Source organism: Fusarium poae, chromosome 2, assembly GCF_019609905.1.
Source record: "Fusarium poae strain DAOMC 252244 chromosome 2, whole genome shotgun sequence".
Lineage (NCBI taxonomy): Eukaryota > Fungi > Ascomycota > Sordariomycetes > Hypocreales > Nectriaceae > Fusarium > Fusarium poae.
The window spans coordinates 969,126-983,962 of NC_058400.1; the positions used below are offsets into that span (position 1 = coordinate 969,126).

The window sequence follows — 14,837 nt, forward strand, 5'->3', positions numbered from 1 at the left end:
TTGACAATAGTTTAACTTAAGATTGTAATAATAACTTTGACTAAATCATATCCTATACCTTTAGGCCTACAACGAATCGATGTAATGCTGTCTTAGTTGAAGCAATATTCTTTGAAACAGGCTGAACATCCCTTTGGCAGTTTTCCATTTTGCTTCTTCATGTTACCACAAGCCAAACACAAAGGCCAGTTCTTCTTGCCACCGTAGTTCCCAACCTCCACGCCATTATCAATCATGCCAACCGTCTCGTTACGGAAATACTGGATCTTGTTCGTCGGTTGGCCGCTTTCGTATGTGTAGTTGAAGTTGGGAATGAAGATGATAGTAGCCGCGTTATTGTCATTGCAACCGAAAAAGGTTGGCTTCTGATTCAACTTCTTGGCTACAAAAGTCTCAGAAGATGGGATTTTTGGCATTCGTGTTAAACCAGCCGCCTTGGCCGCCTTGTAGGTATTCACAATTTGTGTACCATTGGGGTAGTGATCCACTGTGTCGGCCGAGTTTTCGTTGACGATAATAACGTCCACATCCTTCCTGTGCAGAAACGGCCAGATCGGGTTGCCTTGGTATCCAATGCCAACACCGCCATCTACAAGCTCTAGAGTTTTGAGAGCTGACACCTCGGGAGATTTCTTGCGACCTTGAAAAGGATTGGGAAATAGACCGAAACCCTGACGCACGGAAACTTCAGTGCCAGGTGGAGAGACCAAAGCGGCAAAGTTCTCTACCAATGAGGCATCGGCAGAGTTATTGGCTAATATAGGCGAACACGCTGCTGCGAAAACATTGGAAGACGTTCCGAGCACATAACTCAGTTGGTCATAGTTGGTGATGCAGTCCTTGGTGGGCTTGCCGTTGGATAAGGTCGTTCCGATATACTTGGAGACAGCAAAGGCTTCAACTCCAGCATCCCATGAACCAAACTCGTACGGGTGGAATTCGTACTGTGTGCCGTTTCTCTCCGGAATGCACGATCCCGGGTCAACACCAAGAGCTGTGATGATGGGATATGGTGCAACGTGGTTCTTGAAGCTCGAGGTTTGGGCGATGCTGGACATGGTTCCGCGCACTCCTCCATCAGGGCCGCGAAGAAGACCATAGGCGAGAAGTCGACCCCAAGGATCGATGATGGTGGCTTCAAAGCCAGCAGCCTGCTTCGCCTCGATATCTGCCTCAACTGTATCATAGACAGGATCTTTCTTGGGCGAGACAAGGATGCTTGGGACAAGAAGACTACTCTCAAGTGCCTCTTCCCATAACTTCTTCTGCAGTGAGCTAACAGTTGCGTAGTCGTTGCTCACAATCGACGACAGAAGCCAAGAACCACCCGAAAGGCCTGCTTCGTAAGTCAACGCCTGATAGAGGCCACTGACCCCTGTCTTGACCTTCTCACGCCCATCAAAGGCCTTGACGACTCCAGCACCGCTGAGCATGGCTCTGTATCCACCGCCACTTGATGTGAGAGCAACAACAGGCACGTCTCCGTACTTGTCCGAAGCCCATTCCTTGGTGGCTGAGTCAAACCCATTATCTACGGACTTGAGCCATTTCTTCAACGCGGTCGAAGCCTTGACATGTCGCCGGGTGATGTAATCAGACTCAGCAGTGGAGATGCCTGACGCGCCTCGAACAAGTGGCGTTGATGGACACTTTGCGTGTTTTGGCGCGTAAGCAGAACCATGGTTTGGGATAGTTGAAGCTATAGCGATTGTTGCACCAGAAAGACAGGTAATAAAAACACTAAAGGAAACCATGTTTGCTACTCAAAACAGGACTCGTGGCGAAATAATCAGAGGGGATCTAAGACATGCAGGATAGACGGTCAGAGGGCAATTCCAAGCATTATGTACACAGAGGCGACGATGGGTATAAGTTGACCTTTCCTTAGATTGGCCAAGTGTTGTAAGTGTAAGCTTTATCGTGTTGAAAGCTACGGCGTTAATTATAAGCTTTTTCTTTTCCTCCTTAGAACCTTCCCTAGTTCTTTAACTTTATAGGATTCTTAACACTTTATAGGATTCTTAATATAATAAATTCTAATTTAATAAACTTTTTAATAATACTACCTTTACTAAATGCCCTATAAATTATTAATAACTTATTTTCCTTATTAAAGATTATTCTAAAGATTATTCTAAAGATTAAAAAGTAACTCTATTTAGAGCATTTTATCTTTTAATATATTAATATTATTACTATACTTTATTCTATAGAGAGCCTTTAAGGCCTTTTTTTCCTTATATAGTAAAGATTTAAATTTTAATTTATTAGCTTAATAATTAATTATATAGCTAAAGGCCTTATAGCTAAGAAGGATAAAAATAATAATCTAGTTATTATTTATATTAATAATATATTAACCCTAGGTATTAAGAGGAAGGTTATTTAGAAGGTTATTAATATTATAGGCTAAGTCTAGCAGTATAGGTGGACAGGGAATGCTTTAGGTATAATAGGTTCTATTGCTATAGATAGGCACTATAGGCAGGTTAGGCTTTATTAATAAGATATAGCTTAAGGAGCTATATTTAAGATTTAATTAGTAATCTAATTAAGGTTATAGTAATAATATTATTACTATATAATTTAATTTACTTATAGCTCTAGGGTAGGTTAATTTAACTTTAAGCTATAATAATACTCTCTTCTTTAGTATTAAGCTCTATTAAGATAGGCTATTATAGTTTAGGCTTATTAAGGTATTTCTTATAGAAATTTACTATAATCTCTATAGAATTCTCTATATAGGCAGCAGGGACTTTTATTAGGTCTATATATTTAGCCTATTTTATAGTATACTTTAGCCTAAGGTAGCCTCTTTAGCTTTATTTATCTTATTAAGAATCTATAATATCTTTAATTTTTTACTTTTTTACTTTTTTAGCTTTTATTAATAATAATAGGTCTATATTCTAATTAGGCAGTAGATTAATAATAGCTAGCTTTAGTAAGCTTATATAAAATATAAGGTATATCTTTATACTAGTAGGTAGTTCTAGTTAATAAGTATATAGAGAGATAATCTTATTAATCTTTAATAGGCTAATATTCTTTTAGTTTAGTTTCTTTTATAGCCTAAGGGTTTTAATATTCCTAGTATTTAATTATATTAAGTCCTTTACTTAGTATTATTAAGTAAATTATTTATATTAATTTACTTAGGCTTTATAATAAGCTTATATAGTAATACTTTTTAATCTTAAGTACTCTAGGATATTATTTATTATCTTTATAAACTATTTTATATCTTTAATAGCTAAGATTTCTTTAATTATAATTATAGGTTTAAAGCCTATTTATAGATAGAATCTATAATTTATAAAGAATAGAGATATATTAATAGTTTTAGATTTTAAGGAATTTACTATAAACTTAGCTAAAAAGAGCTATTAATTCTAATTATCCTATAGGTATAATATATAGGCTTATAAATACTATTTTAATATAGTATTTAAGTATTTAATCTATTTATTAATCTTAAGGTAATAAGCAGTAAATAGTAGTAAGCTAATTAATAGTTATTTAATAAGTTTTTATTAAAACTCTATTATAAACTAGGGTTCTTAGTCTAATACTATAGTCTATAAAAGCCTATATAGCTTTTATATTTTCTTTAGGTAATAATAGACTATATTTTTAATATTATAAATTCTTTTATATATAATAATATATCTTATTTTAATTAAGCAGTAGGCTATAATTAGAATAGTATTATTTCCTTTACTAGGCAGTAAATATATAATAAAATCTATTAATATATATTACTAAGCTTATTTAGGGATAAGCAAGAGTTTTAATATACCTTATTTTATTTCTTAGGCTAGGTTAGCTCTTTAATATATATAGCAGTTCTTAACCTATTATTTAATATAGGCTAATATTCTAGGCTAATAATAATCCTAAGAAAGTAAATTATAAATATAGATATAACCTAGGTATCTTACTATAGGGTATTTATAGTAAGCTTTTAATAAGGCAGTCTTAAGGGCATTATAGCTTAAGATATAAATATAGTCCTAGTATAATAGTTATTCCTAGATAATTTTATACTCTATAAGTATAATCTTTAGGTATTATAATATATTAGTCTTAAGAGCTTATAATATTAATTATAAGTCTTTATTAATTTAATATCCTTTATTTAGTAAGTAATTAATCTCTTTTAGTAGCTTTATTAAGAATAATAGCTCTTTAGGTATTAATATAAATTAGTTCTATTATAATAAGTAGTAAATATAGGCTCTCTAGACTTATAGCAGTAGAAATTACTAATTCTCTTTTTTTAATACTATCTGGCTTTAGTATATTAAGTGCTTATTCCCCTCTTTAAGGAGGTCTTTTAACCTTCTAGTTAAAGTATTAAATTTAACTCTTTATTTCCTAGGTTAATATATAATTTAGAAATTAAATTAAAATAAGAATTTAAATTAGTAGGCTTATTATTAATTAAGTAATTTTATTATTATAAAGTATTCTAGGTTCTTATAATCTATAATTACTTTTATTAATAAAAGTACCCTCTTTAATTTAAGTCTTTATTCTTTAAAGTAGTAAATAATAGCTATAAGTTCCTTATTATAGATCTTATAGTTATATTCTATAGATATATACTTCTTAGAGAAAAAGGCTACTAAGTATAGCTTTTTATTATTATTATATTATAATAGTATATCAGTAGATATATAGTTAGAGGTATTTATCTCTAGGATTATATTTTTTATTTAATTAAAGGGGTATAAGATTAGTATTAATATAAAGGCTTTCTTTAAGTCTTAAAAAGCCTTTTTATAGGTTTTATCTTAGATAAATAGTATATCTTTCTTTATTAAGTAATTTAATAGGGCTATAAGCTTAAAGAAGTTATAGATAAATCTCCTATAGAAGTTTATAAATCCTATAAAAGCTTATATATCTATTAGGCAGGTTAAAGTTTATTAATTTTTAATAGTTTTAATCTTTATAGGGTCTATTTAGATATTATTTTATCTTATAATAAGGCCTAAGAACTTAGTTTTTATAATTATAAATTTATATTTAGCTAGATTTATAAATAACCTAATAGCTCTTAGTTTTTTAAGTATTATCTTTAATTACTTAATATATTCTTCTTAAGTCTAGCTATAAATTAAAATATTATCTAGATATATAATATAGAATATATCTAGGTATTCCTTTAGTATATTATTAATATATTACTAGAAGGTTATAGAGGCTCCTATTAGGCTAAAGAGTATAACTAGTAATTTATATAATTTAAATTAAATATAGAATATTATTAAGTATTCCTAGCTTTCCTTAATATATAGATTATTAAAGGCTAATATAATATTAATATAGGAAAAGTATTTTATATTAAATAGGTTATTTAGAGATTCTTTAATTAAGGGAAATAAGTAGTAATTCTTAATTATAATATTATTTAAGGCTTAATAATCTATATAGAAATATAAACTATTACTAGGTTTCTTAATAAATAATACTAGGGAGGCTATAAGTAATAAGCTTAAGTAAATAAATCTTTTATATAGATTCTTATCTAGCTATTCTTATAAGGCTATTAGTTTATTCTAGGATATTCTATATAAGGGTTTAAATAGTAATTTTCCTCTTAAGGTTAGCTTAATATAATAGTCTCTAGATTAATATAATAATAGCTTCTTTATCTCCTTAGGTAAGAAAATATCCTAGAACTCTTAAAGTTCTTTTAATAATATAAATACCTCTAGCTTAGGCTTAAGTAAGTAATCTAATTACTTTAAGGTAATAATAAAAAGGTAATAATAGTCCTTTTAGCTATATATTTAGGCAGTTTATAAGGAAACTAGAAGAATATCTTTTCCCTTTAAGGCTAGTAAAATATTCCCTTTTATTTAGTATATAAACTTCTTTAAAATAGTCTATAAAGCCTTAATCTTTATAGACTTAATTAGGGTATTATAGAATTTTTAGTAATATAGGCTATTAAATATAAATATATAAGCTATAAAGCCTATCTATAGATTATATTACTTTAATTAAAGTATTCCTAGGATAATAAGGTAACTAGCTAGTTAGGTTATATAGAAAATTATACTTTTTTACTTATAATTAGTAATATAAAGTCTAGTATAAATATAGTAGATAATCTTTTTACTTTTAGTAGATTACTTATTAAATACTTTAATCTTAAAGATTCTCTTTAGAGGTCTAAACTTTAAGTTCTAGGACTTAGCCTAGCTTTTATTAATAAACCTTTTTCTTTTTACTTTACTATTAATTATAATATAAAATAGAATTAATTCTCTTCTAGCTATATTAAGGCTAATAGGCAGTATTATTAAGTTTAAATATTAATTATTTTTATTTTTAATTAAGATTCTATAAATAGAGGCAGTAAATAATTTAATCTTTAATATAATAAATATAGGGAAAGGAATCTAGCACTAACTTAAGATAGGCTTACCCTATTTTCTTAGTATCTTTAAGAGTATCTAAATTAATAAGAACTAGTATAGCTAGATATAGGTAAATATAGAGATAAAGGCTAGCTAATATAGTTAAGGCTATAAGTAAAGGTAGCTTAATAGAGCCTAATTAGATATATATTAAATTTAAGATAATTATAGAGGTAATAGTTAGCTAAATTATAATAGAAGTATTAATTATTTTTCTATTATTAATTAAGGTAATTATAGTAGTATTAATTACTAAGGTCTATAGGTTCTTTAGCTAGTTAGTGATTTTTAAGGAAGCTTCTCTCTTTATAAGGTAATAAGGACTTTTTTTAAAGTATTTAAGGGTATTCCTTTAGTAGTATATTTATCTTTTATAATATAGACTATAGCTCTACTATAAAGTAATATTATTAGTTTTCTAATTCTTATAAAAAGGTAGCTAGGTTATAATATTTATAGTTAGGCAGTAGGTTATATATAAGTATTCTATATAGTTCTTAAGAGATAGTTTATTTTAATAGAGTAAAGAAGGCCTTTTTTAATATTTCTCTTTTTAATATAAAGTATTAGAATTTAGTAAAAAAGGTATTAAAATCCTTATAAGTCTAGTAAAAGTAGAATAATTTAGTATAAGTATTATTAATCTAATTTAAGTCTTTAAAAGTATATTTTAATAGATTAATAATATCCTAGTAGTTAAAGAGTTAATATTTATTAGCTTTAATATATAGTAAGATTTATATATAGGTATATCCCTTAAGATAGCCAGTTATATAAGATATTTAAGTAAGGTATATTAAGAATTAATTATAGTTAGCTTTTAGTTTTAAGTATATTTAGGAGATAAAATAATATAAATTACTTTATTTACTTTTAAACTTATTAAGGTTAAGTAATTATTTAATAAGACTAATTAATTTAGTAAATTAAGAAAAAGGCAGAGAAGTTATTTCTATAGAAGTTATTATATAAAGCTTAATAAGAGTATTAATCTTAAGGGGTTTATAGATAGTAAGTATAGTAAATTAAATAATATTAAAGGTATAATATTTAGTAAAATAGGCTTTAAAGATATTATTATCTTTCCTCTTTAAAGCCTTCTTATATTATTATTTAATATACTTAAGCTAGGCTTAAGTAAAGTTATACTTAATAGTAATTTATTATAGAGATTATTTAAGTCCTTAATATTTATCTTTTATATTCTAGGTCTTATTTTTTAACTAGGATATATAATTCTAGGTATTCTTAGTATAAGTATAAATATTCTAGAAGTATTTAAACTAATTATCTAGGTATTCTAGAGTATAATTATAGAATAATTTAATACTATTTAATAAAAAAGGCAAAAGTAAATAAATAGATATTATATTTAGTATTTAATAGTTAAGAGCTATATAGTATTATAGGCTAAGTCTAGTAATATAAGTAGATAGGGAATACTTTAGGTATAATAAATTCTATTACTATAGATAGGCACTATAGGCAGGTTAGGCTCTATTAATAAGATATAGCTTAAGGAGCTATATTTAGGATTTAATTAGCAGTCTAATTAAGGTTATAGTAATAATACTATTACTATATAATTTAATCCACTTATAGCTCTAGGGTAGGTTGGTCTGACTTCGAGCTATGACAATTAAAGGCTTTAGACTCTCTTAATTAACTTTTTTTTTCTAGAGTAAAGTTAATTATAAGGGCTAAGCTCTTATAGATAGTTCCTTAGTCTAGTATATAGCTAGGGTTAATAAGGACTCTAAAGTCTATTATTTTATATAGTAGTTATATAATTATATAGTTTTATTAATATTAATATTAATATTAATATTAATAAGGAAATATTTAATAATTATTAACCTTTAAAAGGAATAAAAGCTTTTATAGTAATTATTATAATTTTAATTTTATAAGTTATAATATATACCTTTAGACTAGACTTATATTAGTATCTAGGTTTAAAAACTGTGTTTTTTTATAAGTTGATTTTATATATATACTTTAGGACTTATGCCTCGAAAATCACCTAACAAAAGTAAGTGCAAGCTTCAATTGCAACATCGTAGGGTAGTATCAAGATGCGGAGGCATCTATCTCGATATATTGACCTTCTCTTCCAGGGTAAGTGCGCCACTAGTCTAGTGTGCCGAGGTAGCGGTATAGCTTTGTCTCCGTAGAAGACGTTGTCTGGTCAGAAACTAATCGTCATTGACCTATACGGAGATTCACGACGTGGTGGCTTGCGACCTCCATCTCCGATCAATGACCATTTATGATTCTCTACCTTTTTCTTCTGACAGCCTCTTAGTTCCAGGGGTCCGAAGTCCGTCCAGTGCGGAGTAATTTTCGGGGGCCGGGTACCCAGACAGGGATGTTTCTTGTACAAATACCAATAAAGAGACGCACGTTTCCGGCTAGTGCTTCAAGATAATTAGCTGCTGAACGAACAATAAACACCAGGGAATTTGCCACAATGTTGACTAAAAGAACGCGGGGCATCTTGATTAACTACTATTTGTGGTCTTAAGGTCCAGAGACCGCCCCAGAATCGCTATCACATTTCGTTAATGTATATTCGCAAATGTGTTCAACTATAAGTTAGCTAGTTGGATGATCAGCCTATGATTGCATGTATTGGACAATGTATGCTTTGTTTTGTATACAGATTTGAATGCTGTGCTCACACTTGTGCGTTGACATTGTGCGTGGTTATAGGCTTGAGCCGTGCTACCGCAAGCCGATGGCGACAAAGAGTTCCACAGAATGTAAAGTTCAAAACAACCAGTCCACAGCCACACAAAGTCAGTATTGATGCCTATAATAATTATTTAATATCTCAACAAGTAAGAATGGCGGGCGATTTCGATTTACCTCTTCTGACTCCTCGGCGCCAGATGTGTCAAACACAGGATGAAGCAAGTGCAATGCATACCCATTCACAAAAAACACCCACGAATAGCTCATAAGCATCATAGGACACTGCCAGAACCATAACATCCTGCAACTTATTTTCCTCGCAGCTCTTTGTTGTCCAATTACTGGCTGCAAGAAAAGACTAAGCGCCACTTCGAATTGCTGATCGTCAAACTCTTGGTCAAATCTCTCTGGAAGATATCGCAGAAGTCGTTGATGTGCGGAGCTGATAAGCGCGAACAGGGAGAAGAACAATCCCCAATTCCAGAGCATCTTGGTAGCCCATAGCGCATCTTCTGTGGTGGGCCATGAGAAGACGCCAATTGCTGCTGCTCCTGACAACGTTGCCTGTGATGAGATAGATTAGCATCTCTATTCCTATCAAGAGTTGGTTAAAGTACCCCTGCCTGAACGAATTTTAGTTCTTCTGTCTTGAGTTGACGGAATTGAACTAATGATACGATTGTCTCGGATTTATTCTGGACATAGTCTTGGTGCTGTTCGATTGCCCCAATGGGTAGACTTGTGTGGTGTCTGTATGCTCCAGCATATGTAAAAGTTAGAAACTTGAACAAATTATGAGGTATGATCTGCAAGCCTTCTTTCCATCTCGATATGATTGAGAGGAGATGCTTTACTCTGGTGATTGCTGTTTTCTTCATTCTCGTGAGGGGTAAGATGTAGAACGCAGTTCTGCAGGAGTATCTGCAGTACCCAATTTTAAACTGCTTGATAAATGTTCCTGCATCTTGTTCTGGACAAATTTCATCTCTCAAACCTCTTTCGGAACATTACATAATAGGATATCTCCATATACCCATGTTGCTTATCACAGAGTTCATTGCTGTGTAGACGTCATCGATCATACCGAAATATGAGCATCATGAGATCTGTAATTGTGAGGAACAACGATACTGGAAACCAAATATTTCTCGATCCCATCATGTGAAAATGTCCCATGTGGTATCGTTAATTTTATCTCGCTCAAAAGAATTGTGTAGGTTGGATTTAACTTTTGGCTAGTTGTGTAAATACACATCTCATCTCCACCGGGAATAAAGACACGAGACAGAAAGCAATAGAATTCGCGCGATTACCAATCTCGGGGAGACAAGATACTTCCCCACATAGTCTATCTTAGTCTGCGCCCTTGCTGACGCCTTGTAAGCGACAGGCCAGAGTGGACCGTCATCCATGTAAGCTCAAGTTAACTCAACGATATAAAAGCCTCCGGCCCTGGATGATAATTCATTGTTTCAACAAGACCAACCAGCTCATCAGCTTTCTAAATCAACAATCACTCTCAGAGACAAACACACAAAAGCAAACAAAATGACCCAAGCAACTTCGATCCCAGGTATCCTCTCCTCCTTCACCGAAAAGTGGTCCCCTCGTCTCGTCGCCTCAATAAACGACCACGATGTCAAAGTCGCCAAAATCGACGGTAAATTCATCTGGCACGCCCATCCAGACTCAGAGGAACTCTTTTACCTACTATCTGGAAACTTGACGATGGAGATCCAAGGCAAAGAGCCAGTGATCATGAAAGAAGGCGACATGTATGTCGTGCCCAAGGGCGTGACACATAAGCCTGTGGCAATGAATGCAGTTATCATGATGGTGGAGCGTGAAGGAACCGTCAATACAGGAGATCAGACAGATTCAGAGAGGACAAAAACGGCAAAGGATGTGAGGGTGGAAAATGCGGAAGAATAGGGCGAAGATCCTCAGTCATTTCTCTGACGGGATTGCAGGTTGCTTCATGACAAGGCCCTTCATAATTTCATGACACTCTTTTGCCACCTGTCTGGCCTCAGGCGATAGAAAATCCTCGTCATGACTGACTTGCAGGAATCTCTTCTTCCAGTGCTCCCAGTGCTCATACATGGTAACCTCCATCATGTAAATCTTGTCACTCCGACCTCGTACAGCTCTATTGAAAGACTTCACCTGAGCTGACTGTAGATTCTCGATCAATTTTGGCCCGGCGATTTTGAGCCATTGATAGGATTCGTGAACGAGACCTTCAAATTCCTTCTGCTCCATACACACTGTATTGAGTGCTCTGCATCCCCAATCTTCAGTGATGGAAAAGATACCACGGAGATACATAGTCGCTTCCAAGTACCCAGTGGTTTTGAAAAAGGCGACATCTGTCGCGTCAACATTTTCCAATTTTTCGAAAAAGCAGCGTGTCCATTGTGCTTCGAAACTTGGCAATTTCCACCAATGGTATCTTCCGTCGGATGGTAGATCCTGGATGGCGATGAGTAGATCCAGGATCATCTCGCGCTCCTGGTCGAAATGGATCAAGCATTCGGCGATAAGTCTCATTATCCGGACCACAACAACGGGTCTAGCGTCGGGGTCGCCTGTGGCTTCTCGCCTCGCCATGGTAGTAATCAATCTTGCAGCAGACTCTGCATTCATCTCTCTGTTGAGATAACGACAAATGGTGATAGCGTCGTCGAGGTGACATTTCACGGACATATTGCTCAGATCTTGCAGGGAGGGCGCTGCTTGGGAGATGATCCATTCATCCCTGCTCGACATTGATGACACCTTAATTTGTATTTTTTGTCGATTTGTTGCGATAAAGTTGACTTTGAGAAGGCGCGGAGACGATTCGGTTTGTTCGTTTCTTGGCTACAAAAGCTTCGGTGACATGTCTCATTTACTAATAGTTTGCGTTCCTGCATGAATTGTTTGCGTCAACAATAGCTTCAAGACACAAAATAAACTTTTAGTTAGATCTTTATATGAAAGGAACGAACATACTTATGCAGCTAATGACAGAAGAAGCGGGCGCAATATCGAGACAGCTGTCATGATCATTAAATATCATGAAGGAACTGAGCTTTTGCAAGATGTTTGTTCACCTAACCTGGAAGGATCACCAACAAATGATATAGACCCCTGCTCGGAATAGCTCGGTCGGAAATTATTATTTCCGGACTTATCCCGACAGCATTACGTTATGCAGGATCATATAATAATGCAACCGGGTATAAGGATAAGCATGCCAATACACATCTTGCATATTTAGAGATTTCTTTCAAATCGTGCACCATGAGGGTTTAAAACAGCAAGTAGGTCGACAGGCAATTCATTGCAATGAATACACACGATGAATGAGAAAATGCCAAACTATGCCGATGCTAGTTATGTAAAGTGCAGAAAATTGAATAAGGTATACCAGTAAAGAAACAAATAGTCTAAAAACTATAGTCCAAGGAGCATAAACGATCTACTAATTTCGTCGCAAATGCTTCTAGACAATAAACTGCATTCAGACTAACTACATACAGTCAATACATACAAGGAACCAAGGGCTTTCCATGACCAAATTTCAGCTTCGTCCTACCGACTCATCCTAGGGTTTTCGACTTCACGATGAACCAGGCAGCCAGTTGGATGATTGCAGGTGTGGGAAGGACGAATCGAGTTGGACTTATGAAATGTTGGAGAATATGTTTGCGGCGTTTTGATTTGTGAGGAAGTTTCTGGATCATCTCTACAGATATGAGGTGTCTAATGTCAACCGATGGTAGCAAATTGGATAGATATTGTTTCTGAATACTTGCATAATATAGAAAACATTTCCAGAACAGCATTGTATTAAAGCTATGAAGTTTCGTAGTGAGTGAAAAGTACGATGCACCGAGGAAAACACACATTCTCAAACCATCCCTCACCATCGACGAAGTAACTTGGTAGAACTATTAAACTCATCAAAGTCCACTGCAAATCACAGTTAGACTGCAGTAAATCCAGGGCCTCTCTTGTTTGATTCCTTACTTTCATAAATCTCCCCATTGCGACCTGGATGGGTAAGAATGTACGTGGGATTGATATCAGCCAGGGTTTCGTCTGTTCCCTCCAGGTCTTCTTCCACTGCGACATGGTCTCGAATCTTAAGAAAGATTACAGGTGCAGCTATGACAAGAGATGTGGCCAGAAGAACCCAGTTACTGATGAATTGTGCTTCGAATGACACTTTCCTGGCATCGAGGTTGTTGGAAATTGCGGCGCCGGCTGATTGAATGCCTTTGTAGAAACCAATGTAGTTTGCGCAGCGACGACCGGAGTTCGAGAGAGCACCCATGAACCTACACGAATTAGTAAGACAACAGTACAAATGTGATACGACAGACCAGTAAACAGTAGCTTGCCAAGCAGCGTCATAGAAGCCATAGAAGATGTATAGAAAAAGAGGTCCGGCGTAACCTGTATCATTCCAATCCTTTTCTCCATTGTCCGTTTTGTCGTCAGGAGTTCGAGTATATGTTCTCTGATGCGCATAACCTCCACCCCACACAATGAATGTCAGGACAAAAAGAACCACAAGAGCGATCTTGGCCCTGACAGAACGGCGCAGATATTCCAGATCGAGTAAGTATCCCCATATGGCAGCCGCAGCAATTTGTGCCAGCCAGTACAGTAGATTGTTTAGAGCTTTGGCCCTTGTCGAGAAATAAGCACCGTTGACAGCATTTTGCTGGTAAACGTAGAACCAATTAGACGAAAAGAACATGGGAAATAGGAAGATAACGAATGGCTCAAATCGGATCGTCTCGTACAAGCCGAGAAGTTCACTCTGCCATGTCGGGTTCTTCATCAGGATGACATAAGAACCGTCTTTCCGGATGACATCGTTTGCGTTGCAGAGGAGAAGAGCTAGGCCTGCTCCAAAGAACATGAGGACGATGAAACCAATATAAGTACCGTCATTAACATCTACGTTGTCCTTGCTGTGGTAATTGCTGCCGAGTGGGATCTGATATAGACGTCAGTATGGTAGATGGGTTGATGACATGCTATCAGTAGCTTACAAGACTTCCAAGAACACCGCCTAGATTGAAGGTTCCCCAGAACCAGGCAAAGTAGTGTCCCTTTTGGTTTTCATGTGGATACGATATCATGATTGTGCCTTGGGCAGTCCATAACATCGCTGCACAGAAGCCAAGGAGAACACCCGAAAAGAGATTGAAACCCTCGACATCTTTTCCAAAGTGATTCGACAACAGAATACTGATGGTATAGATACCGTAGCCGATGCCACCCAAGGCGAGTGTAATCTTGACACCGAGTCGGTTCACAAAGGTGCCCCCGAAAAATCCGACGACGGCAAAAGTGCTGTACAAAGCAGTATTCTGTAGTTCTTCAGCGGTGTATGTTTGCTAGGTGGTATAGTCTTACCATGTTTGTCACCAATGTGGTGTCCACCTTTCCTCCACCACCCATACCATTCAGTGCATTGAACATACCGGGACACATGAAGCATACAAAAGCGACCATACCCAACTGGATCTTTGGTGACGCATACCAAGGGAGCGTATATCCGAATATTCGGTATTGACGATACTTGAAGCCCTGTGGCACGTCCACATTGCCGGTGGAATGGTTGTACAATAAATCCTCACGGACGGAAGAAAGCGCTTCAGGATTGTTGACAGGGGCAGATTGGCCCGCAGCGGGTGTGTTGAGAGACAT

At 34.7% G+C, this 14,837-nt stretch overlaps 4 protein-coding genes across 4 annotated transcripts; 1 reads left to right on the forward strand and 3 right to left on the reverse strand.

Annotated features, from left to right (window-relative positions):
• Positions 1–92: 92 nt before the first annotated feature.
• Positions 93–1,754, reverse strand: FPOAC1_004247 (uncharacterized protein; the record flags this gene model as incomplete). The annotated part of the gene is made up of 1 exon (XM_044848799.1): positions 93–1,754. The coding sequence occupies one exon, from the start codon at positions 1,752–1,754 to the stop codon at positions 93–95; it is 1,662 nt and encodes a 553-aa protein (XP_044707509.1).
• Positions 1,755–10,676: 8,922 nt separating this feature from the next.
• Positions 10,677–11,060, forward strand: FPOAC1_004248 (uncharacterized protein; the record flags this gene model as incomplete). Its single annotated transcript, XM_044848800.1, has 1 exon — positions 10,677–11,060. One exon carries the CDS (start codon positions 10,677–10,679, stop codon positions 11,058–11,060), a length of 384 nt encoding a protein of 127 aa, XP_044707510.1.
• Positions 11,061–11,075: 15 nt separating this feature from the next.
• On the reverse strand, positions 11,076–11,897 carry FPOAC1_004249 (uncharacterized protein; the record flags this gene model as incomplete). The annotated part of the gene is made up of 1 exon (XM_044848801.1): positions 11,076–11,897. The coding sequence occupies one exon, from the start codon at positions 11,895–11,897 to the stop codon at positions 11,076–11,078; it is 822 nt and encodes a 273-aa protein (XP_044707511.1).
• A 1,138-nt stretch (positions 11,898–13,035) lies between these two features.
• FPOAC1_004250 (uncharacterized protein) lies at positions 13,036–14,837 on the reverse strand (the record flags this gene model as incomplete). Its single annotated transcript, XM_044848802.1, has 5 exons — positions 13,036–13,085; positions 13,143–13,453; positions 13,499–14,121; positions 14,177–14,497; positions 14,544–14,837. 5 exons carry the CDS (start codon positions 14,835–14,837, stop codon positions 13,036–13,038), a joined length of 1,599 nt encoding a protein of 532 aa, XP_044707512.1.